Genomic DNA, 22,589 nt, shown 5'->3' on the forward strand with positions numbered 1-22,589 from the left:
TTTCCAGTTGTGCAAAATTCAGAATGCAGTTGCCTCATATCAGATATACTTCTGAGGAAGAAATGAGTGTCATTTGGGGCTAGAGATGGAAAATTTTGTATGACAAATGCACACTGGAAAACTGCTAAGTGAACAGGCAAATCAACTTAAACATACTGGTGAATCAATACAGATGAGCTGTCCTCAAAGTCTAGACATCATGGTGTAGCCTAAGATGTGGATATAAATGGAACAGGAAGAGCTGCTTTGCTTAGCTTAGTCATCCATTTGCAATTTTCAATGGAAATTAGTGTTATCAGCTTCCATTATGCAGGAACAAATGTAGACAAACTAAAGAACCAAATAAGTAATTATTGATAACATAAATGTATATAAAATAGATGAGGAAATTCTGTCATCCATTTGAAACTTTTCAGATATTACAGAATTTCCATTTTGGTAAGCAGATGTTGTAAGGACAATATACCGTAATACAAAATCAACTTGACCATATTCTGCCTATTCAGCTATCAGTAGTTGAAGACAGAGATGGGTGTCAATGGGTAGAAATATAAGAAAGAATGAAATTAGATGCCAAATAAAACCATCCATCAGGTCCCAATCCTGCATCATGTTAGTAGCATTAAATTAATTATGAAGAGGATGACAAATGTATCCAAGTTAAGTTCCCTTTACTTTTGTGTAGTTATGTGGTTTTGCAAATAATAGGCAAGTGAGTTACATCGTATACCTAAGTGTTAAAAAAATCAGGATCTTACAGGATTTAAGCTCTGTAACTCTCCTCTGTGTCATACTTCATGTTCCTTTACATCCTGCAAAGTTCATGTCATGTTCTATGCTGACAACATGAACATTCTTTTTAAAACAGGTTGTTCAATTCAACACAATGATGAAAATCCTCAGAGAATCACGTAATGGATCTCCTTTTCTGAAATGGACATTGGTCGGCATTTTAAAGAGTCTAATGGGTGACCTCACAAGATGAGGATCACCCACTTTGTTATTATTGTCTTGCACTTGTATATTACATTTTTGTAACAATTTGCATAGATTTTTATACTCCATTCATTGATCTTCACAAGTTATTTACCTTCTTCAGCATAAATACTTTTATTATTTACATTGAATATATCTTTGATTATACTCACTAAAAACATTTTAAATGCTATGTTTTTATATATATTCATATCAGGTTTTGAGTCATCCTTCATAGTTCTATCATGTCTATTTATCCAAGTCCAATGCATACCAAATATGAGTGCTACATTTACAAACTTGCTCTAGAATTTTTGAAAGGAAAAAAAAAAAGAAATGTTTCTAGAAGTACTTTTTAAAGGCTACTCCCACTTAAATTTACAGTCACTGCCCAACAGCCCTTTAAAATCATTGTTAGTAATTACATTTTGTCCAACTACATGAAAATGCCTAAGAAAGCCAGTATTTCTACACCACTGCCTAAACTGCATGTATGGTGCTCTTTAACCTTTACCATCTGTGCAGGGTTTATTTCCTTCCTTTAATGTCCATTTATTCACTTATTGAGGCCGAGCTTCTTTTTATATGTTCATGACTTGCTTGGATTTTCCTTTAGAGCACTTTTTATTTTTTTGGTCTACTTGATCTTTGCCTTTAATAGTCTATCTCCTTAATGTCTTGGAATTAATTAGATTTACTGACATTTATTGAGCTCCCTACTATGGGCCAAGCTCTGTTAGCTGTACAGTGAAAGTGTTACTAGGAAGATTTAGATTCAGTGGAAAAACAGGTGGGACAATCGTTTACTGCAACAAAGTATCTAACCTAAGAATTAGGTTTATACAAAGCAGCCCAGGTTCTGCTGGAGTGATTGAGTGTGGGGCTGGTGAGGCAGTTACCAGAAAGGGGTCTTAGGAAGGACTTTACAAAGAGAGTATAACAGATGAATTTTGAGTGTAGGGTGGGTGAAATTCCATTCATCAGAGATTAGACAGAAATCATAAAGTAGGGGAAAAAAGCACTAAGGAAGGCCCGAAGACATAAATGAAAATACTGGTCATATCATCAAAAGAGATTGGCTTGGATCACAAGGTTACATATGGGATAAAACCATCTGGAAGGACACTGGGCAGATATGGAAACCCAGTTATAAAAGTGCTTACCTGACATTCTTACAAATTTGTGCTTTATCCTTTAGCCAAGGGAGAAACAATCTTTAAAGGGTCAGTTCACCAGTAGAGGAACAGCTTTGGGTGATGGGTAAGAAACCCTGAGAGTACACTTGATGAGCAAAAATGATAGCCTAAGATATACCATATCAACACAAACAAATGAACTTGCCATCAGCAGAGGACCTCAATTCCTGGTGCATCGAAACATAGAGTTTCACCCAAAATAAACCTAAGCCATGACTCTTTACTTTCTTTGTGTTTACCTTTGTGCAAAAATAAACTCAGATTTGTTAATTGAGTGCTTTTACTACTCAGTTTCTATAACCTTCTAATAACTTACTGCAAACTGTTTTCTATTCATATTGAAAAATCCAGTAATTTGAGTAATTTTGAAATGATGCTCTCTTCATTAGGAGTGGAAACAGCTCATTGCCTAATTTTTAAAAGTTCTACATTTCTCACTCTTAACAGTACTTGCAATTTTCAAAAACTAGCCCTATTCTACTACTATTTGTAATACATATTTAATAGCATCCTTAATGGGCATGTTTAGGGTACCCCCAAGTGCATCCTATTGTACATCTCTTTATACTATAAATAACTGTGCACTTTGTTCATATTTTTGATACCTCACTTTTTTAGACTTATGTTTCAGTTTCAACTTTTCATATCAGCTACCAAAAACATTCAACCTTCTAGTGCTAAGAGTACAAAAGTGAACAATGCCTAGGTGTTAATATTTCACTCCTATGTATGACTGCTTTTTAAATAAGGGGTTGAGAATTATGAACAGTGGAACACTAGAAGGATCAAAGATGAGAAAACATTTTTTGTTTATGTATCCAGTTTGGCAAAGAAACCAAACAGGACAGTGGGTCCAGAGATAGCTTAGTGACTACTTTGGTTATTTTGCTTTTTTATTTATTAGCTGTGTTTTTAAGTCAAAACAATTTTTCAGCCTTCTCATTTCACCCTTCTCTAGGAAAAATTTATATCACTGACAAAGTTCCTTTCACCCACTTATATTTCCTAGAAGAATAATGGCAAAGCCTGTAAAGGGAGTGAAGTATGACAGCCCACAAGCGGTGCTGCAGAGTGCTGCAGGGCAGAAACAGGTGCCTACTGGGTCTCAGCATGAGAAGCACCTCAGAGAAGGCACAATGAGCAGGAAGATGCCTGATGTGAGTCTGAAATGTAGGCAGCAGCTGTAACCTGAGTTCAAGGAAACATAAGCCTGGGCACTCCAGTGAGTAAAGAGGGCAAAGACAGTTGGCTCAGGGCAACATAAGTGTGTGGGTGGAGAGCCTGTCTCCAGAGTGCAGTCCAGGGACAGCTATGTGCAAAGCTGGAGTAATGCAGAAGTCATAATTGCAGGATGCTGAAACACTTGATGCAGCTGAATTCTTCTAATTTGAATTCTTCTGATTTGACAAGAGATACTTTTGTAGGGTGTGTATAAAGCACATTTTGTTTAAGCTGTTGGTCAACTCTGTACTTAAGTTTTTATATTAAATATTCTCTATGAAGTAAAATAATTACATCATAAGAGAACTGAAAGAAATTTGGTTATCATTTAGTACAGGAAAGGGGGTTTTAAACAATTTAAAATGGACAGTTTTCTATCTAAACTAAAGCTATTCTTGTCTTGTTCTTACATTTACACAAGCTTGTTACAGAATGCATTTTTCCATTTATTTGGCCCAACCAACATACTATTGTTCACAGACATTTATGTCATTAGTCTTCCATGAACCAAATTGTCATTCCTTAGTTCAATTATTTGTCTTCAGTTTGTCAATTTATATTTCTCCACAAAACTTTTTTTTTCTGTTACTATATATATAATCAAGACATTTCCCTTTACACAATTCTAGACCTCTTTTTTACAAACACTAGCCCCTGGGTGCCAATAATTCATGAATCTAATGAGGCCACTGTGATGCGACTTGTAAAGTATGGAGGGAATTAGCAGGTCAGATACAGTCACAGGGAAGGCGAGTGAGTGCACAGAAGAGTGAGGGTGCTGTGTACATGGAGAGACTGAAGACTACAAAGTTCTCTGGGAGGACATTTGCCAGCCGCGGGAAACAGAAACAAAATTTTTAAAAGAAGGGGAGGAGGACCTCCCCTATCAGTGGACTTGGAGAAGGGCATGGGAGGAAATGAGGGAGGAAAAGTGGGATTGGGAGGGAATGAAAGAGGGGCTATAGCTGGGATACAAATTAATATAAAAATTAAATATAATTAATATAAAAATTAAAATTAAAAAAAGGAGGCTGAATGGCAGACCACAGAAACAGAAGAGGAATCTGGAACACTTCTTGTTATATGAACCCAGTTCTCACTCTCTCATTCTCCCCTCTGTCTGTGTGTTTCTCATTGTCTCTGTCTCACTGTCTCTTTCTCTGTCTCTGTCTCCTTTTCTCACCTCTGTCTCTATCTCTCTCAGATAAAGGTAATCCAAGGGGAGACTAACCATAAGGATTTCATTTCCCCTGAAGACATAACAGAAAAACAGTAATTTACATCAGCAGTGAAAGTTTTCAGTATTGACAGAAGAAATTCAACACCCAAAGAGGTACAAAATCGTCAAATAGAATTCTAAAAAAAAACAAAAAAAAAATTAGAAAAACAATATGAAATCACTTTAGATAAAGCACATATCTTTGAAACACCAAATTCTGTCCTGTGAATGTATATAGAAGATATATAGTTACTATTTTCTTAAAGGAGTTATGAAATGAGGATAAGGCCTCATGAGTGGCACAGCTTTGTCTCACTGACTACTCTGAAATTTTTGACCATATGAATGTAGGGGATTTTCAGATCTTCTTAGGCCTTAGCTTTTTCATCTATAGGATAGAGAAAATAGTAAATATCTTATAGGGATCAAGGGTGCATTAGATGAAAAATATGTGTAAAGGTCTTTGAACAATGCAGGAGACATAGACAAAGCATTTAAGGTTTTTGCTATTGTTCTTGACTTGGTTAGTAGGGAAAATTCCAACAAGAGACAATAAAATGAAAGGATATGTTACATGGTTTAAACAAACAGTTACATATTTATCCTTGCCTCTTTATTTCTCCTATTCACTTCTATAACTCAAACAAAGGGTTAGACACCAAGAAATGAACATTTTAGTTCTTTCCCACTCAATGGATGTGTAAATTTTCTTCATTTAAATACATACTTCCCACCAATATTACATGTGAATCAAATTCTGATCTCTTGCATATACTCTCTACTCTCCCCACTACCTATTTTCTCTTAGACTTTCTCTCAAATTCTGTTCTTCCCACCGTATCCCTCCTATACTTTTCCAGTTTCCTATATCATTCACCAGCACCCTTCATCCTCCATCTACTGGAACAAAGAGGCCACTGGAGTATATGTTTGATGCCAGCCCAATCTCTATTTCCTCTAAACAGAATGAAATGAAAGTATTTCATAGAAGTAAGGACTGTGTTCAGAAGACCGTCTTGATTCTGAGAAGGAATTGTGTCTCATTCTCCTTTGTTTCGAAGGTGTCTGGAGAAGCATACAGCACTTGGCTGAGAAACACATCTCTGAGGAAAAGCATGATTCCTGAAACCGTGCGTGAACACAAGTGAAGAATTTAACAATGAGGAGAGAACTGTATGATGTGTACAACTCAAGAGGGGTATGTCTTTAAGTGTAATTGTATTAAACAAGGTAAGTTGTGATAAAGGACATATTTTAGTACAATCTTTGTTAACACTTTCAAGAATACAGAAATAGAAAGAAAGCTAATGATTTACTATGCATCAAAATTATATAATAATAGAAGCTAGGCAGTGAGTTATGTTATGAAGCTTATATTACTTAGTTATTTAAAACAAAGAGATTTTCTTATAGATTTTTAACTATTTCCATAAAAGTGAATTTTTAGATTTTTGGGAAAATATTTATTTAAAATACTCCCACACTCAGATAGTAGTCTCTGTTTATTTTAAACATGTACAGAACTTAATAAATAAGTTCAATTCAGTAGTTTTCATATATAAGTAAAATGAGCACTTGATTAGAATTAGGTAAGCATATTAATTTGTTTTTGTTTTTGCTTATGTTTGCACAACACTTGAGATGATGCTAATTAGTAATATTAAAGTAATATAACCTTTAATACTATGCTCAATCCAAAAATTAGTACTGCTTGTTTTAGATTTAAAATGATCTTTTTAGTTTCTTGAGGTTTTCCATAAGAAAAAAATATATATATAACAAAAACTACTTTAGGACACATAGGCTATTATACTTTAATGGTATCTTAAGCAATATATTTTTTGATGATTTTAATATAAATTTTAAGACTTCAAGCACTTTGTTTGAATTATATGTCAGTTTCTTGCAAATCATATCTTTTGTATGTTTCTGTGTAAAGAGATAATCATACATATACATTTATGGAACAAAATAACTGTCTCATTATTTTTAAACTTCTCAATACTCCATTGCACTTGATTCAAATAAGCTTTCATAAATTTAATTGTGCAATGCAGGTAATAAAATACAATATATAACTTCATATTTTCTGTTCTCAATTCGGTAATTAAACATGTAATATATAAAGCATCACATGTAATTTGAAATAATAATATTCATATTAGGGGGGATTTAATTTTGCATTAGAGGAAAGTGCTGAAGGTAGAAGGTGATGGTTTCCACACAGCAGCAATACTTTTACGTTGCCATGCTAGCTCCTTCCCTAAGGAGAATACAAGCATGCTTAGGAATAGAGAGGTATCATTACTTAGAAGAAAAACATGAGTCTTTAATTTCCTTGCTTCTCCTGGGCTAAGGTTGTTCGTTCTGCTGAATCTAGCAATGTCTGAGAAACACTGCAACTCAGCTGATTCTTGAGCGTGGCCCAGGTGTTGTTAGGTTACAAACATGGGTTGTTCATGATCTCTGATCAGCGCTGCTTCCTGTCATTCACGGAAATCCACTCGGGTTGGCAAAATTCTGGTGAAGCAACAATTTCATTTGGCATATTCTCTTCTAACCCTTGTATTTCCAGACACTTCTGAGAAGCAAACCATAGATGGTTCTAGAAGCAGCACTTGTTCTCATAGTGTGGAACTGTTGTCCTGCTATTGTGTTCCACACAGTTTGGAGCACCAGCAACCATACAAGAGTCCAGGTCAGCACTTTGGCTTGCCAGCTGAGACTTCTTGTCCTAGCCTCTCACTTCCTTCTGATAATAGCTTCATGTAGCTAGCAGAAATAGCATAAGGAAACATATTCAAAAAAAGCTCTATTTTCTCACTGTGTACTTTCATTTAACTCCCCTCTGTGTATTCAAATGCACTAACTAGTAATGGTTTCTCCAATAACCAATGTCTGTATGTTCAGAGGAACCACGCTCCAACTCAGTAAGTACCTGGTATCTAACTGACCTAGGTATTTACATTTGTACCAAACCACCATGGACTTTAATATTTTCAAACTTTTTTTTTCCCAAACCTTAAACCTGGGTAAAATTCAGTGTAGCTTAGTTTTTAAAACTTCATTCTTTTTAACTCAAAATGACAAAGGATAGAATTCTTTGAATGCAACCTATAGGGGTTTCCCCAAATGATTACTGGAGTTTGGTCAACCAAATAAGCATCCTACCAAGGTCAACAAGGGGAGCAAGTATGCAAAATGCACTTTTAGTAGTGTCCTGTCGTTGGAAAATGGTATTACATTTAAGTCTGGTACAATCCTCAAAACTAAGGTCTTAGTGTATATCAGCCATTTAAAGCATTTGACAACTATCCCAGCAACCTTTAATCCTTTGATGAATGAATCCATAGACTTTGTCATGCAGCTGCAGAGCTCCCTGCCTGAGGACGTAGGCTCAAATTCCAGACTCCTAAAAGCCCTAGAAAGGGAACTTTTCTAACTTGTACTTGGCTCATAAGTAAAATAGGAATTTTATAAAGCTGGGGAAGGGAGGCTGTTGAAGAAATAACCAAGGTAGAATGCAATGTTCTTACCTTGTGGATAGAACACAATGCGAAATGATTTCAGTAAGTAAAAATTAAGAAGTAATTATGAGAAGTACTTTGATGGCAACAGAATAGTTTTTCTCATGGTGGTTAACATGTGTCTGTAGCTCTAGTGAGCTAGTGAGCTTGAAGAAATTGGACATACAGCATTTTTGGAGAGCATGTTTATTCATACAGACATCGAGGATTTGTGAGAATTTGATTGGACTATCTAGTAATGTGTTCTCCAATATTCAATTACTCACCTAAGTATTGACTGAGCTCTTTCAAACTTATCAATCAGTAACTAGACAATTTAAGCTTTTTGGCTGTCCAAATTGGAAGGTTTACAATGATTAATTGTAATGGCAAGATATATGTTTAAACAATACAAAGCAAAAATAAGTGTATATTATTAAGTCATCAGAAATTAAAAAATGATTCAATTTCAAATGTGTCAGGCATTTTAAACAGAAAATACTATTTGCTCCTATTTTATCTATATATAAATGGGTCTGTTCTTTGGAATGATAGTTGCATTTATATATTACAAATATTAGATATTTTATATAAAAATTTTAATGTGGATACCCACTGAGGACTACCTCACACTTCAGTTTTCATACATAATTTACAAATTATGTATCCATAAATTAGCGGTTTTTACTAAGCAGCAATCATTTTTACTTTTTTGAAGTTCCGTGGCTCTTACAATAAGATACACAAATCTTCAGTGTATAGCTCAGGGAATCTTCATAAATATGTATACCAAATAATCACTACCCGGACCCAAAGCTCCATTCTCTGCCAGCATCACTTAACAATTACCTCAGTTCTGACTTCTGTTATCATAGATTATTTGTGTCTCTTTAGCTCTTCATAGAAATAAGATCATATTACTTATATGCGTCATTACCCTAAGTTGATGTGTTTGATTTAGATTTTACCCAAGAGAAACAAGAAAACTAATATTGTGGTTACTCTGCTTGCCACATATCAGTGCACAGTAGCAGAATCCCACGAAATAGAGTATATTTTCCTGGGCATCAGCGAGCAAAAGCACACCAAAATAATCCCACAATGAGATTACTTCCATTTTGACCACAAATATAACATCCTACAACCACAGCACTTAGCAGTTTTAGGTTTTCACTTAGTAGTTTTAGGGTTTCGTATAAGTTTGAACAAATCAACCACTCTCACACACTTTCCACAATAGGTCAGTAGGAACCATAGAAGTTCAAGTAAGCTGACTCCAAGACTTCTTAATTTGCAGTCTTGAAAACAAATCCATAGAAAGTTAGTGACCTTAACTTAATTTAATTTAAAGGCATACCTGAAACCATTTCCTCAGATCTTTTTTTTAAAGATGTTTGTTCTTTTATTTAATCATAATTTACTGAGAAGTTACAATGGTTCATTGGCAGGTGTTGATGACGACATAGAGTATAAGCCTTTAGCATTATTACAGAAATGAAAACAAACTTCAGGTTTTCTAGAAACCAGGGCTCCAGAGCTACCACTCTTACCTTGCAGGATCTGAGTTTATAAAGATGTTGCTAAAAGAAAACAATTAGCTATTCAATAGTAATGAAAAATATACATATATATATGTATATATATATATATATATATATATATATATATATATATTGTGTGTGTGTGTATATATCCCATTTAATAGCAAAGGAAAGTAACATAGGTTGCACTGATTATATAACAGCACTGCTTGAACATATAACTCTAATTTCTCATCAAATAAGCCTATTTGTTTGTTTGTTTGTTTGTTTGTATTGGGTAGAGGCTATAAACAAAGATCCACAAAAAGCTACAAAAGTGATTGTGGGATGTGCTGCCAAAATTGGTACATATACAAGTCAACTCCTACAACTATGGCTCAGGAAACATTGTGGAAGAAAGGCAGAAGGACTAGGATGTCTGCTCTTGGATAGTGTCATCTAGACTAGAGAGCGAGTTGCACCATTAAGTTTCAACAATGTGGTTGCCAAAACCAGACATGTTGATGATATCAAGATGGATAGAGGAAATTTCTCAAGCCCTGTCTCCCAATAGTTGAAGAGTGCAAGTAATCAGTGACTTTTGAGAGAGGAAAATTCATTTTCCCTATGTAGGATTCTTCTGGTAAATTATCCAGTTTCAAGCAGCCAGTCCTAAACACATATTATAATAAATAGGCTCAACATGCACAATAATAATTACTGTAGAAGAGGTCACAAATTTCCTCAGATCTTAAGTCATGTCCTCTTCATACACACACACACACACACACACACACACACACACACACACAATACAACTAATAATGCAGAAATCACCTTGCCTATCCCCACTTCTGTACTGTAGTAGAAATATTTGGAATCTCACAAAACCATGGAGTCAAGGAAAAACTCTAAAGAAAATGGCCAAGCAAAATTATGTTTCAACCCAATTAGAGCTTTTAAAACTTACTCTTCAGGAAACTATGCAACTGAATCTATTCCTGTATATGTATTCCTAAGTCAAAAAAAAAAAAAAAAACAAAAAAAACAGGATTGAGCCACAAAATTATACAGAACTGCATGATAATATTATGTAGGTTTTACATAATATTTTAATAGGATGCATTTTTAACATAAAACTTGTTCAAAATTATATCAGGGATGTTTATGGGTGTTTTATAAGTTTTTTGCAAAGTAACTCTTAAGAGTAACTTTATTATAACAAAACAGAACTTCTCTGTGATAAAATGTAATTTTTCCTCGATATTTACCTGAGCTCTACTCTAATGAGCACAACCACTTGAGTGAGATACTGACTGGGAGAGATACAGAAGTGACTGGACCACTCTGGAGCTCATGCGATTCACCTGCTCATTTTCAAAATATGCTAAAAATAGCAAAAATGTTAATATAATTCCAGGACTTATTGTCCAAAGAGGTGATTATTTTTAAGTAATCAGTTTAATTAGCATATTTCATTTAATGATAGCCAAAATTGGAACAGAATTATACTATCATATATATATAAGTATGAATAAAAATATAATTTGTTTGTTGGGACTTTAACATGTTCTTAAATTTAAAAAAAAAAATTAAAGCTCAAAAATATTAGTAGCCTGCCTGCAGCAAACATATAAGTAAATTTAACTTTTTTATAAAAATCTCAAAAAATTATAAATTGGATACCTGTGCTTATGCTGGCCATTTAAAATGCTCTTGTTATAGATAGATGATAACACTATAGATTATAAAGATAATTAGAATTATTTCTTTTGTTTGTTTGTTTTTATTGGTCATGTTCTGAGAACCCAAACCAGTGTTTGCACAATCTAAAAGTGTTGTGCCATTGAGCTGCAGTCTCTGTCCAGTGCTATTTTAGATAACTGGTGTGAAAGAAAAAGTACAATTTAAGTACAGGACTGGGGTGGAGTGCAGGCATTATCTGAAAGTTGAAAGATACCTGTTAGAAATGTTTTTGTGTTTAACATTTATTGAGTCATAAAATTCTTACACAGACTATTTTTTTTAATTTTTTGAATCATGGCTTTAAAAATATTAAGTTATCTGTATAAAGCAGAAACAAAATCATATTGTCTTCATTATTTTCTTTCTTCATAAGTTGAAATTTTGACAACTAAAAGATTACTGCATGATTGAGATGTAAACAAATTAATTAATTAATGAAAATAAATATATAGTAAGTTTTTTTTTTAAAAAACTACTGCATTGGAAATTGGATTTTTAAAGTTTCATACATGGATTTTATGTGCAAGTATACTTCAAGAAAATGGTATCAATGACAAGACTGAGTACTAGCCACAAGAAAAGCCCAAGGAAGTAAACAGATACTATCCATTGCCCAGCCAATGTCATCCACCATTCTCTGTGTACATAGTCCCCAGCTTAGTTTTCATGATGGCTATATTAAGCAAATTCTGCTCCTATGCCAAGTCCTAAACTGAGTAACAAAAAGCTGAATTTTCACTCTTTTAATCTTTGGACAGGCAGTCCACAGCATATGAGTAATTTAGCCCCTACACTAAAGTGACTCAACAGAATAGGAAAGAAAAACAACTATGAATTTGTGGATTTCTGTGATGGTAACTATGTTGTGGTCATTTGACAGTCAGAAGCAGACAGATGCCTTTTGTTGTCCAATAATAAGAAATGTCCAGTGTGTTGCACAGCGGAGTAATCTACTCATGAGCTTTGTCCTATTCAAACCTATTTTAACAAAGATAACTTTTTCTGCAATGGTAGCCTTCAAATAAAATTCTGACAATTTTTCTATATCATTTTCTTCAGTAATACAACTTAACAAAAAAAAAAAATACCCTCATAAACATTTTAGCTTTTCTTACTGTAGGAATAGTATACATAATATCACATTCCACAGTAAATGTATTCAATTTGCAGTGTAGCTCCAGACAGTATGTGATACTTTTCATTAAAAGATAAAATGATTACAATGTATTGTACTTTGAGTATGGAACAGTATGGTATTGCCACTGGGTTCCAGAACCCTATGACTTCAACTGGAATAGCCAAAGGAAACAAAGTAATAAATAATCTCTACAGAGTTCAGATCATGATTTTACAAGTAGATTGCAGTGTTCTAAATAGTAAATGAACTTAAATTTCTCTACCTAACTAAGCTCATGGAGATTCCAAGTTGTTTGAAACATGAATCCTAACTTGAAGGATTCCTTTCAAGAACTTATTGTTTTCTATTTTCTCCTCTACTTTTAAGTACCTAAAGCTTTTAGTTGGTGCTTAACAACTACTGTTGAGTGACAAACATAAAATACCATTTTTTTTTCATTTCCTGTGGTCCCAATTCAATCTGTTTTGTAAACTGTTGTTTAAGTGACATTAGTAAAATATGCATGTGACATTGCCATTCTCATCTTCCATGTTATACTCCTGTGTCTAATGGATTTTAAAATTCTCAAATAGTTCAGAAAACTTGTCTCTACTCTCTCTTGAATATGGACCAAGAGCTCTATTCAATGAGGACTCCTGCCAGTGCCAGGGACAGACTGTGCCATGTTCAGTACAGACCTCTTTATCTCTGAGTTTACCTCCTCAACACTTCTCTATGTTACCTGGAAAGTTCCTCAAATATTTCAGCTTTAAGTTTAATAACCACACCTCAATAAAATCTTGGATTAGGCCCACTATTTTAAAATTCCACACAGCATATAGGCATTATTTTAAATATACCACTATTTTTAATTCCCATATGTGTTATTTTTAATAATATGCTTCTCAGTAGACTATAGGATGGCTGACAAAGTAGGAGCTACCTCTAAGTGTACTCAGCATTTCATTGCATAAGCCTAATGTTCTGGCATGTGCAAGGCAGTCTGTCTATCCTTATGTGTAAAAAGAGAGATGAATAAATGAATGTATGGATATGTATCTGCAAATGTCTGGTATCAATAAAGCTACATAAGAGGGCTTCTTTGAAGTAGCGCTTCACTAAATACATTTACCACACTGCCAAAGACATTCATAATAAGCAATAATACAGCATTATAGTAATTTAAATAGGGAAAATGACCTCACAATCTAGTATTAAATTTTAACATATGACCTAAGTAAAACCTAAAATGTCTAGGTTTTACTTAGATCTGGGCATGACAGGTATAATTTAATTTCTTATTTATTGACCTTTTATGCTTAATTTTAAGCTTGATGGTCATGAGGTTCTCTAAGCTTGTGAAGCTTCTAGGAAACTATTAGAACCCTTAAGTAGAAACTTATCAGACAAGGGCACTGAAGCACTTAGATGAGAATGATCCAATGAAAAAGCTATACCCCATAAGTATCCATCATTCAAGAAGAATGACATTGTTAGGTAGTTGAGTTCTGAGATTAATGCTCAGGGTCACAAACATCAATGGTACATAAAGTACTTGTTTCTGGGACCATTTTATATGTATTTTTGCTCTTTGAAGAAACATCTCATTCTCCCTCCTACCAAAAACCAAAGTCCATTTGAAGGAAGATAAAAACTTATTTAGCATATGAGAAGACACAAGATTTGGAAATAAGGTGTTTATGTTCTTATCTAGCTCTGCCACTAGTTTGACCATGAGGCACAACTTTCCTGGTGTTCTCTCTCCATCAGTAGATAAATATGTTGGTAAATAAATGAATCTTACTAGGTCCAAGTAAATACAGTAAGGATGAAACAGAATTCCTTCACCAAAAATACTCTGGAAACTCACAGGTACAGATTGTCTCAGGCATTCTAGATGGGGAGGATGAAACCAGATTGTTCTCACTATATATTGTTGCACCATATTTTTAGTTCTTAGATGTTTTAAATAGAAGGCCACTACAATAATATTGGACTTCTTAAACTGAGAGTAAAAAGAACTGTAGGGGCTGAAGATGCCTTACCTCTGTGTTTAATATTTGCTCGATTGTAATCTTTCCTGAACCATTTCTGTAATGAATATTTATTTATTTTGTTTTTAATTGGCTTTATAAAGAATGTAGTAATCAGTGTAAATAGTAAGTGGAGACAGAGCTTTGTTTACACTTCATCTGAATAGAAATCATCTCCCCCAGTTGTCAGTGCATGATCGGCAGTGGGAGAATCATCCACTCCAATTAATTATTCAGTAGTCACTTGACACACATGAAACAGAGAAAATAAGCAAAGCAAAGTCAACGCTTCTGGAAAGACAGACTATGCCTTAATCATTCCATCTCCCATTTCTCTGATAACCAAAAAAATCCAGCCTTTTGTTTTCCTTCCATGACTAGTGGTGATCTTTGTATTCTCTTTCAGCTCAAATTTTCAAAATGAAGCAAAGCTCAGAACACTTCTGATGGATTTACTTTCTTGAGATGATTTTTCTAAGGCATCAGATACAATGCTGCTCTAATATTCATCCTATTAATTTCAAATTACGCACCTTACAGAAAGAAATATGCATTTGCCAAAACAAAATGTATTTTGGAAACATCTAATTCTGTTTCTTTTTAACATTACTTTTTTTTTCAGGCTTTCTCCAGTCTTAACTGTTCCTGATTATGCATGATCCTTGGATCCCTACATTAAAATGCATAGAAATATTTTTAAAATTCATTTAAAACACTCTCCCACACAGTACAAGCTGTCATTGTGTCATATTTGTTTCTTAATTTAAGAAAGGAAGTTATATTTCATTAAGTTGCCTTCTTTATCATCTAAAGTGGCATTAGGATGCCTAGAGAACTATGTTTCCACAAAAATAATATTTGCCATTCTCTATTAATCAGTACAAATGTACACAACTTCAAGTTGTACTATGAATTCATCTCATCTAGCTATCATAGTGACTTACAATTCAGCTATATTTTGTAGAGGAAAAAGATTGTTCTGTTTCATTTTTGTAAAACATGAACTTATGTTCACGGAATTTTACCAGCAGAGCTGAAAGTACTGTATGAGACATAGGATACAGTCATTATAATTACTTACACCAAAGTACTTAACACAAACCCCTAAGAAAACAAAGCATAGTTAATTCTTAAATATCCACCACTGTTCCCACGAAATCTACAGACCACTCCTAAATAATACCTTTTTTCTTCCTAACTTAATCTCTTTTGTTGTTAAACAGTCACAAATTTCATCATGTCTTCCTTTCTTTTAAAGCCATGAGAGAAAGCTGCCAAGTCTAATAAGAATTACAAAGGCTTACTCCTCTCAACACTATAAGCCAAAAAGAAAGAAAAAAGAAAAGAAAAGAAAAGCAGACATCACACAATAAAACGCAGCCACACAAAGCTTTTTGCCCCTGTCTTTCCAAATCAGATATAATAATTTGCTTTACTCCCTGCTTCAACTATAAGTGCTAGATATCCATGATTGGCTGCCTTGATTTGCCCCAAAGCTATGTATGCAGTTGAAACCAAGACACCCATACTGCTTGGCCTCTAATACATTCATGTGTCCTCCTAGCCATGCCACTCACCACTTTCTGTTTATAGGTTTTCCTGTATTCATACAAGAATAATTTATTTGGTCACTGTCATAACAAAGTTAATAATTAAAAAAACATGGAAGAGATGCACAGAAAACTGAATTTTAGGTGTAAAGTGGTAAAGATAATGCTTAACTATGCTTTGTTTGTTTTAAGCCCTATGGATCACGGAAACAATTTGACTAATGCTACTCAGATAATGTCATCAGCTGACTGTCCTTAGGAAAGCTCTTACCATCACTCACATGCACCCTGCTCATTAGCCTGGACAGTCTTCCCGATCCAGCGACACCTAAATTGCTCTAGTACTCTTGTTATCAAGCATTTATTAATCAAGAAATACGTTATCTCATCGCTAACATTCCTCAACATTAGCTGACCTGTCTCATGCTTGAATAAACCAACGAAATCACAAAATTCTTCTTAAATATGGAAAATTTGGAGTTGGGAGATAAGCATGGGAAACCAAATTTTAAAAGCCCCCTGTTCATGAAGAAAATCTCTTCTCTTTCCACACCAGGAGCAAGTCATGGGTGCAAAGGCACCCAGGGCCTGTGGCCTGTCGAGTGTGCTTTGACCAGTAGTAACCACGTGGCTAGCTCTATTGTGGCCCACAGCTAACCTCTATTTAATTTTCTCACCAAACACATGCTCAGTCCTCTAGACACTTGTCAATAGCTTACAGGAAAGGTCTGTGTTCTAGAGTTACTGGTGGTACAGGGCAGTAGTGGGCCATTTACGTAGGCAGTGGCCGCAGGACTACAAAACCTGCCAACTTTGGGCTGGGGTTTAAGGAGACCACTCTGTTGGTCACTTGGAAGGAGGTAGAGTTAGTTGCATGGGCATGGCCTTGGGAAGGGCAGTGTGCCCACTAAGAGGCTTCAAAGGGAGGCAGCATAGCGGTGAGGGACAAGCCTTCACCCTGAGGCATCCTGAGGAGGAAGGCCCCATGCACCAGCCTCCCGCCCAGCCCAGGCCAAGGCTCCACGTGGTCGGGCAGGCCTTACCTTGGCTGCAGTCCTTGCCGCGGAAGCCTGTCCTGGAGCAGTCACACACGGCCTGGTCGTCGACCACCGAGCACACGCCTCCGTTGAGGCACACGCCACCCTCACCCTCTTCGCCCGCCTCGCACGGGCTCCCGCCGCCGCTGTTGGGCGGCTCATCATCCAGCTTGACCTCGCCGCTGTCCACTGGCAGCGCCTGCGATGAGTTGACCCTGACGTCGCGGATCCAGCCCTTGAAGGGCTCGCGCTCCCTCACCGAGGCCAGCGTGAGCTTGAGGGCCGCGGCGCGCAGTTCAGGGGGCAGCCCGCCCACGAAGAGCCCGCTGAACACCGTCATGTCCCTGCGCTTGGACTTGACCTCCACCCACTTGGCCTCGGCCTGGTCGATGTAGAGCGTGGTGTTGCGGAACTGTCGGCGGATGCGCACGCTGTGCCACGCCCCGTCGTTGACCGGCGTGTCCGCCAGCAGCATGGCGGGCTCCGCGCAGAAGATGGAGAAGCTGAGCTGCAGGCGGCCCCCGCGCGTCAGGATGAGCTCCAGGAAGTCGCAGAAGCCCTCGTCGTCGAAGTAGAGCACGAGGCCGCGAGCACTGCGCGTCTTCAGCTGGAAGCTCATCTCACTCTCGCAGCATGCGTTCCACTTGGGGAAGCGCGTCCACTGGCCCTCAGCGCCCGGGAACTCCAGCCCGCTGCCCAGCTCTGCCCAGCAGCCCAGGAGCAGCAGTGACAGGCATAGGAGAAAGCAGCCCCCGCGCTGGACCAGCGCCGTCCCCATGCTCGGGGCTGGGGTGCGGCGGGGGGGAGCCGGGGGCGACAGGGTCGAAATGGTACTGGACACCGTCACGGAGAAATGGGGGTCCACAGAGTAGTGGGAGGCACAAGGGAGGTGGAGGTTGGAGGGGCACACGCTCCTTTAGCTCCTTTTTTCCTTCTTCTTCTCTTCCAGCAACCCGTTCCTCTCTCCCAGTAGTCCCTTTCCAACTGGAAAGCAGAGGTCCCAGTTGCACAAGGTAGCAACAGAACTTCCAGACCAAAGGGAGGATACACTTTGGAGACAACGTTCAGAAAATGATCGCCGCCGAGGCTCAAGGAAAATCACTGATCCATTTGCATCCAAGGATGCAAAGTAAGGTCATCTGTTGTTGCCAACAAATTCTTCAGTCTTCCAGGAACAACACCTGCAACGGACCACTACTGTGGTGCCAGCAAAAGGAAAGCAGAGTCAGGAGGAAACACACACTTTTTTTCAGGGAGTGACAGGAAGCCAACAATGAGCCACTATCTTTGGCTGCTTGGAAGGCCTAGAGGACACTCCAGATGTTGGCTCCCAGCATAAATGGAGAAAGGGCACGAGTAAGTAGCGCCAGAATAGCTTCAGAGGCCTGCTTCTTCTGTCATACCATGGGCTTCCAGTACCACTGAAGCCAAGGCCAAACTTCCCTGGCACGCCCTCCCAGGCTGATTCACTTTCTGTTTACCAGCCCTGTCAGTAGATTTCAAACCCTGTTGTGAAACAGCCAGAAGCTGTTAGATGGTGAAATAACATCCCAACAGCTCTTCTCTTTTCTCCGTCTCTGCAAGGCCACCCTAAGATGCCAGCATGTCAATTGGTTGTATATTGGTGATGCATTTTTATTTTATTTTGTCTTTTGATAAGGACCCAGAGATCTGTGGAAATTAAAATAAAAAAATTAAAGCCCGTAGTTAATTATAGAATCATACAAATCATTACTCAGCTAGGAAAGCTGGTTCATAACTCATGGATTTATCAAAGCAAATAATCTTCCTGGATATAACAGTGTGTGTTTGATTGTGTGTGTGTGTTGACCCACAGAAAGGCCTGGTGTTTCTTAGTAATTAATGTTACAGTCTTATAACAAGCTGTTACAATCTTGAATTTATCATATCTGTTTATTAGTGACCTAGATTTTAGAAACAGTTTGATTATGAGTTTCTTTGCAATTGTCCAAGAAAGTTTTAATTTCCAAAATGTGTGAGGAGAGAAATTAATAAACCTTTTTAAAGGTTTTCTACTTATAATATGTGCTAGTTATCTAGAGAATTTATATACCCTAATCAACCTCAATTAACAGCAAATTTTATAACATTAAAATACATGAAACTTTCAGCAGGAAGATGCTAGCTTGTATTTGTATATCATCCTACTACTTCACTTGCTTCCCAGACAACAATAATGCAGTGGCTTCTTGAGCATCTTAAAATTTTCAAGAAAATATAGTCCTCATTTTTATCAGTACATAATCTGTTATACTACAAAACATCTGTCTGGAGCCACACTCGTCAGTATTTGTGTCCTTGCTGCCATAATATTAGTTTTAATTTCCAAAAATTCATCTTTTCAAAGATGGGTATTTAATATTCTTTCTAAAAGTGTAATAATCTGACTCTTCCTCAAGTCCTTTTCTGGCTGTGAACTAATAGAATCTGTATAGTCAGAACAAGAGTTGGCATGTATGTCACCTCAACTGTTATGGCCCCAGGATGCTAGAATTTAAAGCCATACCTTTGAATCACTCACTATGCCATTTAATCACTTCTTTTTATTCAACTCTAATCTGACAGGCTTTTGAAATGGTACAGAAAACATAAATCTTCAAGGAAGGGCTATGAATTTTTAGAACCAAATAACTCACATTTTGAAAAAAATTAAAATATGTCGTTTGGTCATTCCAAGCAAAAAATATCACCCTACCATATCTCACAATCTCCTACACACACACACACACACACACACACACACACACATACACACACACTCACACCAAATTTACTGCTTGGACGCAGAGTTCATATCCAATTAACACTTTTTCCCCCTACAAGCTGAAACTAGCTGTAATTTATGGCACTGCATTGTGGCTGCTCCTCTGTGGAGGGAGCTGAAAGCATTTCTCTTCAGTTCAGAGCAATCCCTACAGGTGTCAGCTGAGAGCCATCAAGCTAGGGGATCCCACTTCAAGTTCCTCCCCAGATAAAATTGATGACTGGTTCTCTTCTTTCAACACATACATACCACTGAAATACCACACACAACACAGACATAGCACACGCACACACACACACCTCACAGACACAGCACATACACTTTACAGACATAACACACACTTATACACTGCTCGTTACCAAATGGCAATAAAATCTCAGTTGCCTATTTATTATGGCTGATATTATCCTCACAACCAGCTATTACAAGTTATATCTTGCCTATACATGGGTCAAACCTAAAGAAAGGCGCTTTTAAAAATGATCAACAATAGCTTATTATTCATTACACTTTCATATTAAGATGAGGAATATGGTACATGTTCAGCATTTGACAAAATAGTCTGGTCTATCACAAGAGTAGTGCTATGAGGCCATTCTCAGCATGTGTGTCTGGAGATGTCTCAGACTCTGTCTCTGCCCCCCTCTCTCTATCTGTGTGGAGGGGTGGGGGTGGGTGTGTGCAGAAAGAGAGAGAAATGAGACACACACACACACACACACAGAGAGAGAGAGAGAGAGAGAGAGAGAGAGAGAGGCTGGCTAGCTGATTGTCAGAGCTTATTATTGTATTAATTTTATATTTATCACATAACCTTTTTGCCTTCTCTCTTGTGCCCTCCTCCTCTAATGCACACCTTGACCAATTTGTAAAGGATGGAGGGAAGGAGGGGAAACCCAGGAAGAATGTATGTTCTTACAAGAGAGGTCAGCTGGCTCTCCCAGTTCCTAGAGGAATCTCATTGTGTGAGAGACAGTATCTGTTTCTACATGGAGAAAAACGATTCTCTCTAGGTACCCAGAACGACCTGGTGAGTTCACAAATTACAGGATGAAATAAAGGGATCTGAAAAACAACCATACTGCAGCCCAAACAAGAAGCGCTCTAATTCAAAAGCTGACTAGAAGCCTCATTAATCTTTTCTTCTGTTTCTAGAACAAAATTCATTCCCAAGTCACTGGAAGGATCAATACAGTATGCTGATCGGCTGCAGTTGCATTTATTCTATCATGTTTTTAGTAAAACACACACACACACACACACACACACACACACTGCTTGCCATGAAACCTTTTAATGCATAGCCCTCTAAAGAATCTGAAATCTACGACAGGAATTTTACAAGTTATATATTTTTGCATTTGGCTTTTGCAAAGTACCTCAATACCAATGCACACCCAAAATTCTCTCTGGCTTTCCCGCCCAGTCTCTAAGCACCATCTCTAACACCAGTGCAGTTTCTTAGATCCTGAAGTCTACTGCACAAATTAAGGATGGGCACAGTCAGGACTGATGGGGAAGAAATAGAAAGAAGGGTGTAGATATGTTTTATTTTATTGTTTTGGTTTCTAATTGCCTTTACCTTTTTTTTCTTTGAATAATAAATCACTGCATTTAGCCTTTAAGTTACTACCTAGTTCCACCATCTCATCTTCTCGCCGTTTGAAAGGCTACATGCAAAACAACCAAAATCTCCACTCCTCCACCCTCCCACCACCCATCCTTTCCTCTGTATTTGTAGCAGATCCTGGCCCAGTTACAACAGGGAAATATACCCTTCTCCAGCTTGCCTCGCCCCATCCCCTCCCCCAGCCTAAATTGAGATCCTTTACCTGCCTGGTTATTCCCCTTAGCTCGATCCAGAGCCTGAAGCATGCATGGTCAAAGCGAATTTTCTGAGGTGTAAGGATAAGGCGACTGCTGCTGCCTTTTTCCGAGGCGTCAGGCTTGAGCGTCTATCTCCAAGAGTGCGGAAGGGAAGAACATGCAGCGGAGGGAAGCAGCAGGGGGAGCAGGAGGAGGAGGAGGAGAGGGAAAAAGGGAAGGAAGAGGCGGTGGTGAAGCCCGAGAAGGCTGGGTTACGTGACGCCGGGTGCTGTCCTTCTGAAAGAGAAGGGCGGAGCTGAGCTCTCCGCAGTACCATGGAGAGCGGCCGGCCGATCCTCTGGCGGGGGAAACCGGTGGCCTCAGCTTGCAGCTGCAGCCCCTTCCAAGTTCACAGGCTGAGCAGCAAGGTGCTTCTACCTTTGCCTCGTCCCCCTACAGGGGGAACCTGGGGGCGGAGACTTGCCACAAGCACTTCTAAGTAGTCACTCGCCACCCTCCCCTCCGAGAGAGACAGAGAGAGAAAGAGAGAGAGAGAGAGAGAGAGAGAGAGAGAGAGAGAGAAACCAGTGTCACGTAGCCTACTGAGCATGCCCAAGCCCCTGTTAGACCCACGAAAATCTTGTGGAGATTCCACTTCTCCGGGCTTTAGTCGTGATTGGGCGGGAGTACCTGAGAAGATGCCAGGAAAGGACTCAGCAGCTAAAGAGGAGCAGCAGAAACCGAGGAGCTGGTGACTAAGACGAGCTCTGGCTGTGTGCACCTGGACCTCATGTTCTGAACCCATGCAAAGCTAGAGGCTCTTTGAGGAATGCAGGGGTAGGCGGGACTCGACAGCGGCACTGGCTTCCTTCCACACC

The 22,589-nt window shown here is 37.9% G+C and overlaps 1 protein-coding gene across 27 annotated transcripts in view; it reads right to left on the minus strand.

Annotated features, from left to right (window-relative positions):
- Window positions 1–22,188, minus strand: part of Nrxn1 (neurexin 1) — a 1,203,268-nt gene extending 1,181,080 nt beyond the window's left edge. For 26 of the 27 annotated variants that reach the window (XM_055619760.1, XM_055619722.1, XM_055619802.1 and 23 more), the window contains exons 1-2: window positions 21,738–22,188; window positions 17,127–18,791 (exon numbers count right to left, since the gene is read on the minus strand). In XM_055619760.1, coding sequence (XP_055475735.1) covers window positions 17,127–17,898 — 772 coding nt within the window. In that variant the 5' untranslated portion in view covers window positions 17,899–18,791; window positions 21,738–22,188. The remainder of the gene's footprint in view (window positions 1–17,126; window positions 18,792–21,737) is intronic. The other variant, XM_055619661.1, reaches the window with a different exon arrangement.
- Window positions 22,189–22,589: the final 401 nt, after the last annotated feature.

Source organism: Psammomys obesus, unplaced genomic scaffold, assembly GCF_907164565.1.
Source record: "Psammomys obesus unplaced genomic scaffold, mPsaObe1.curated_primary_1811, whole genome shotgun sequence".
NCBI lineage: Eukaryota > Metazoa > Chordata > Mammalia > Rodentia > Muridae > Psammomys > Psammomys obesus.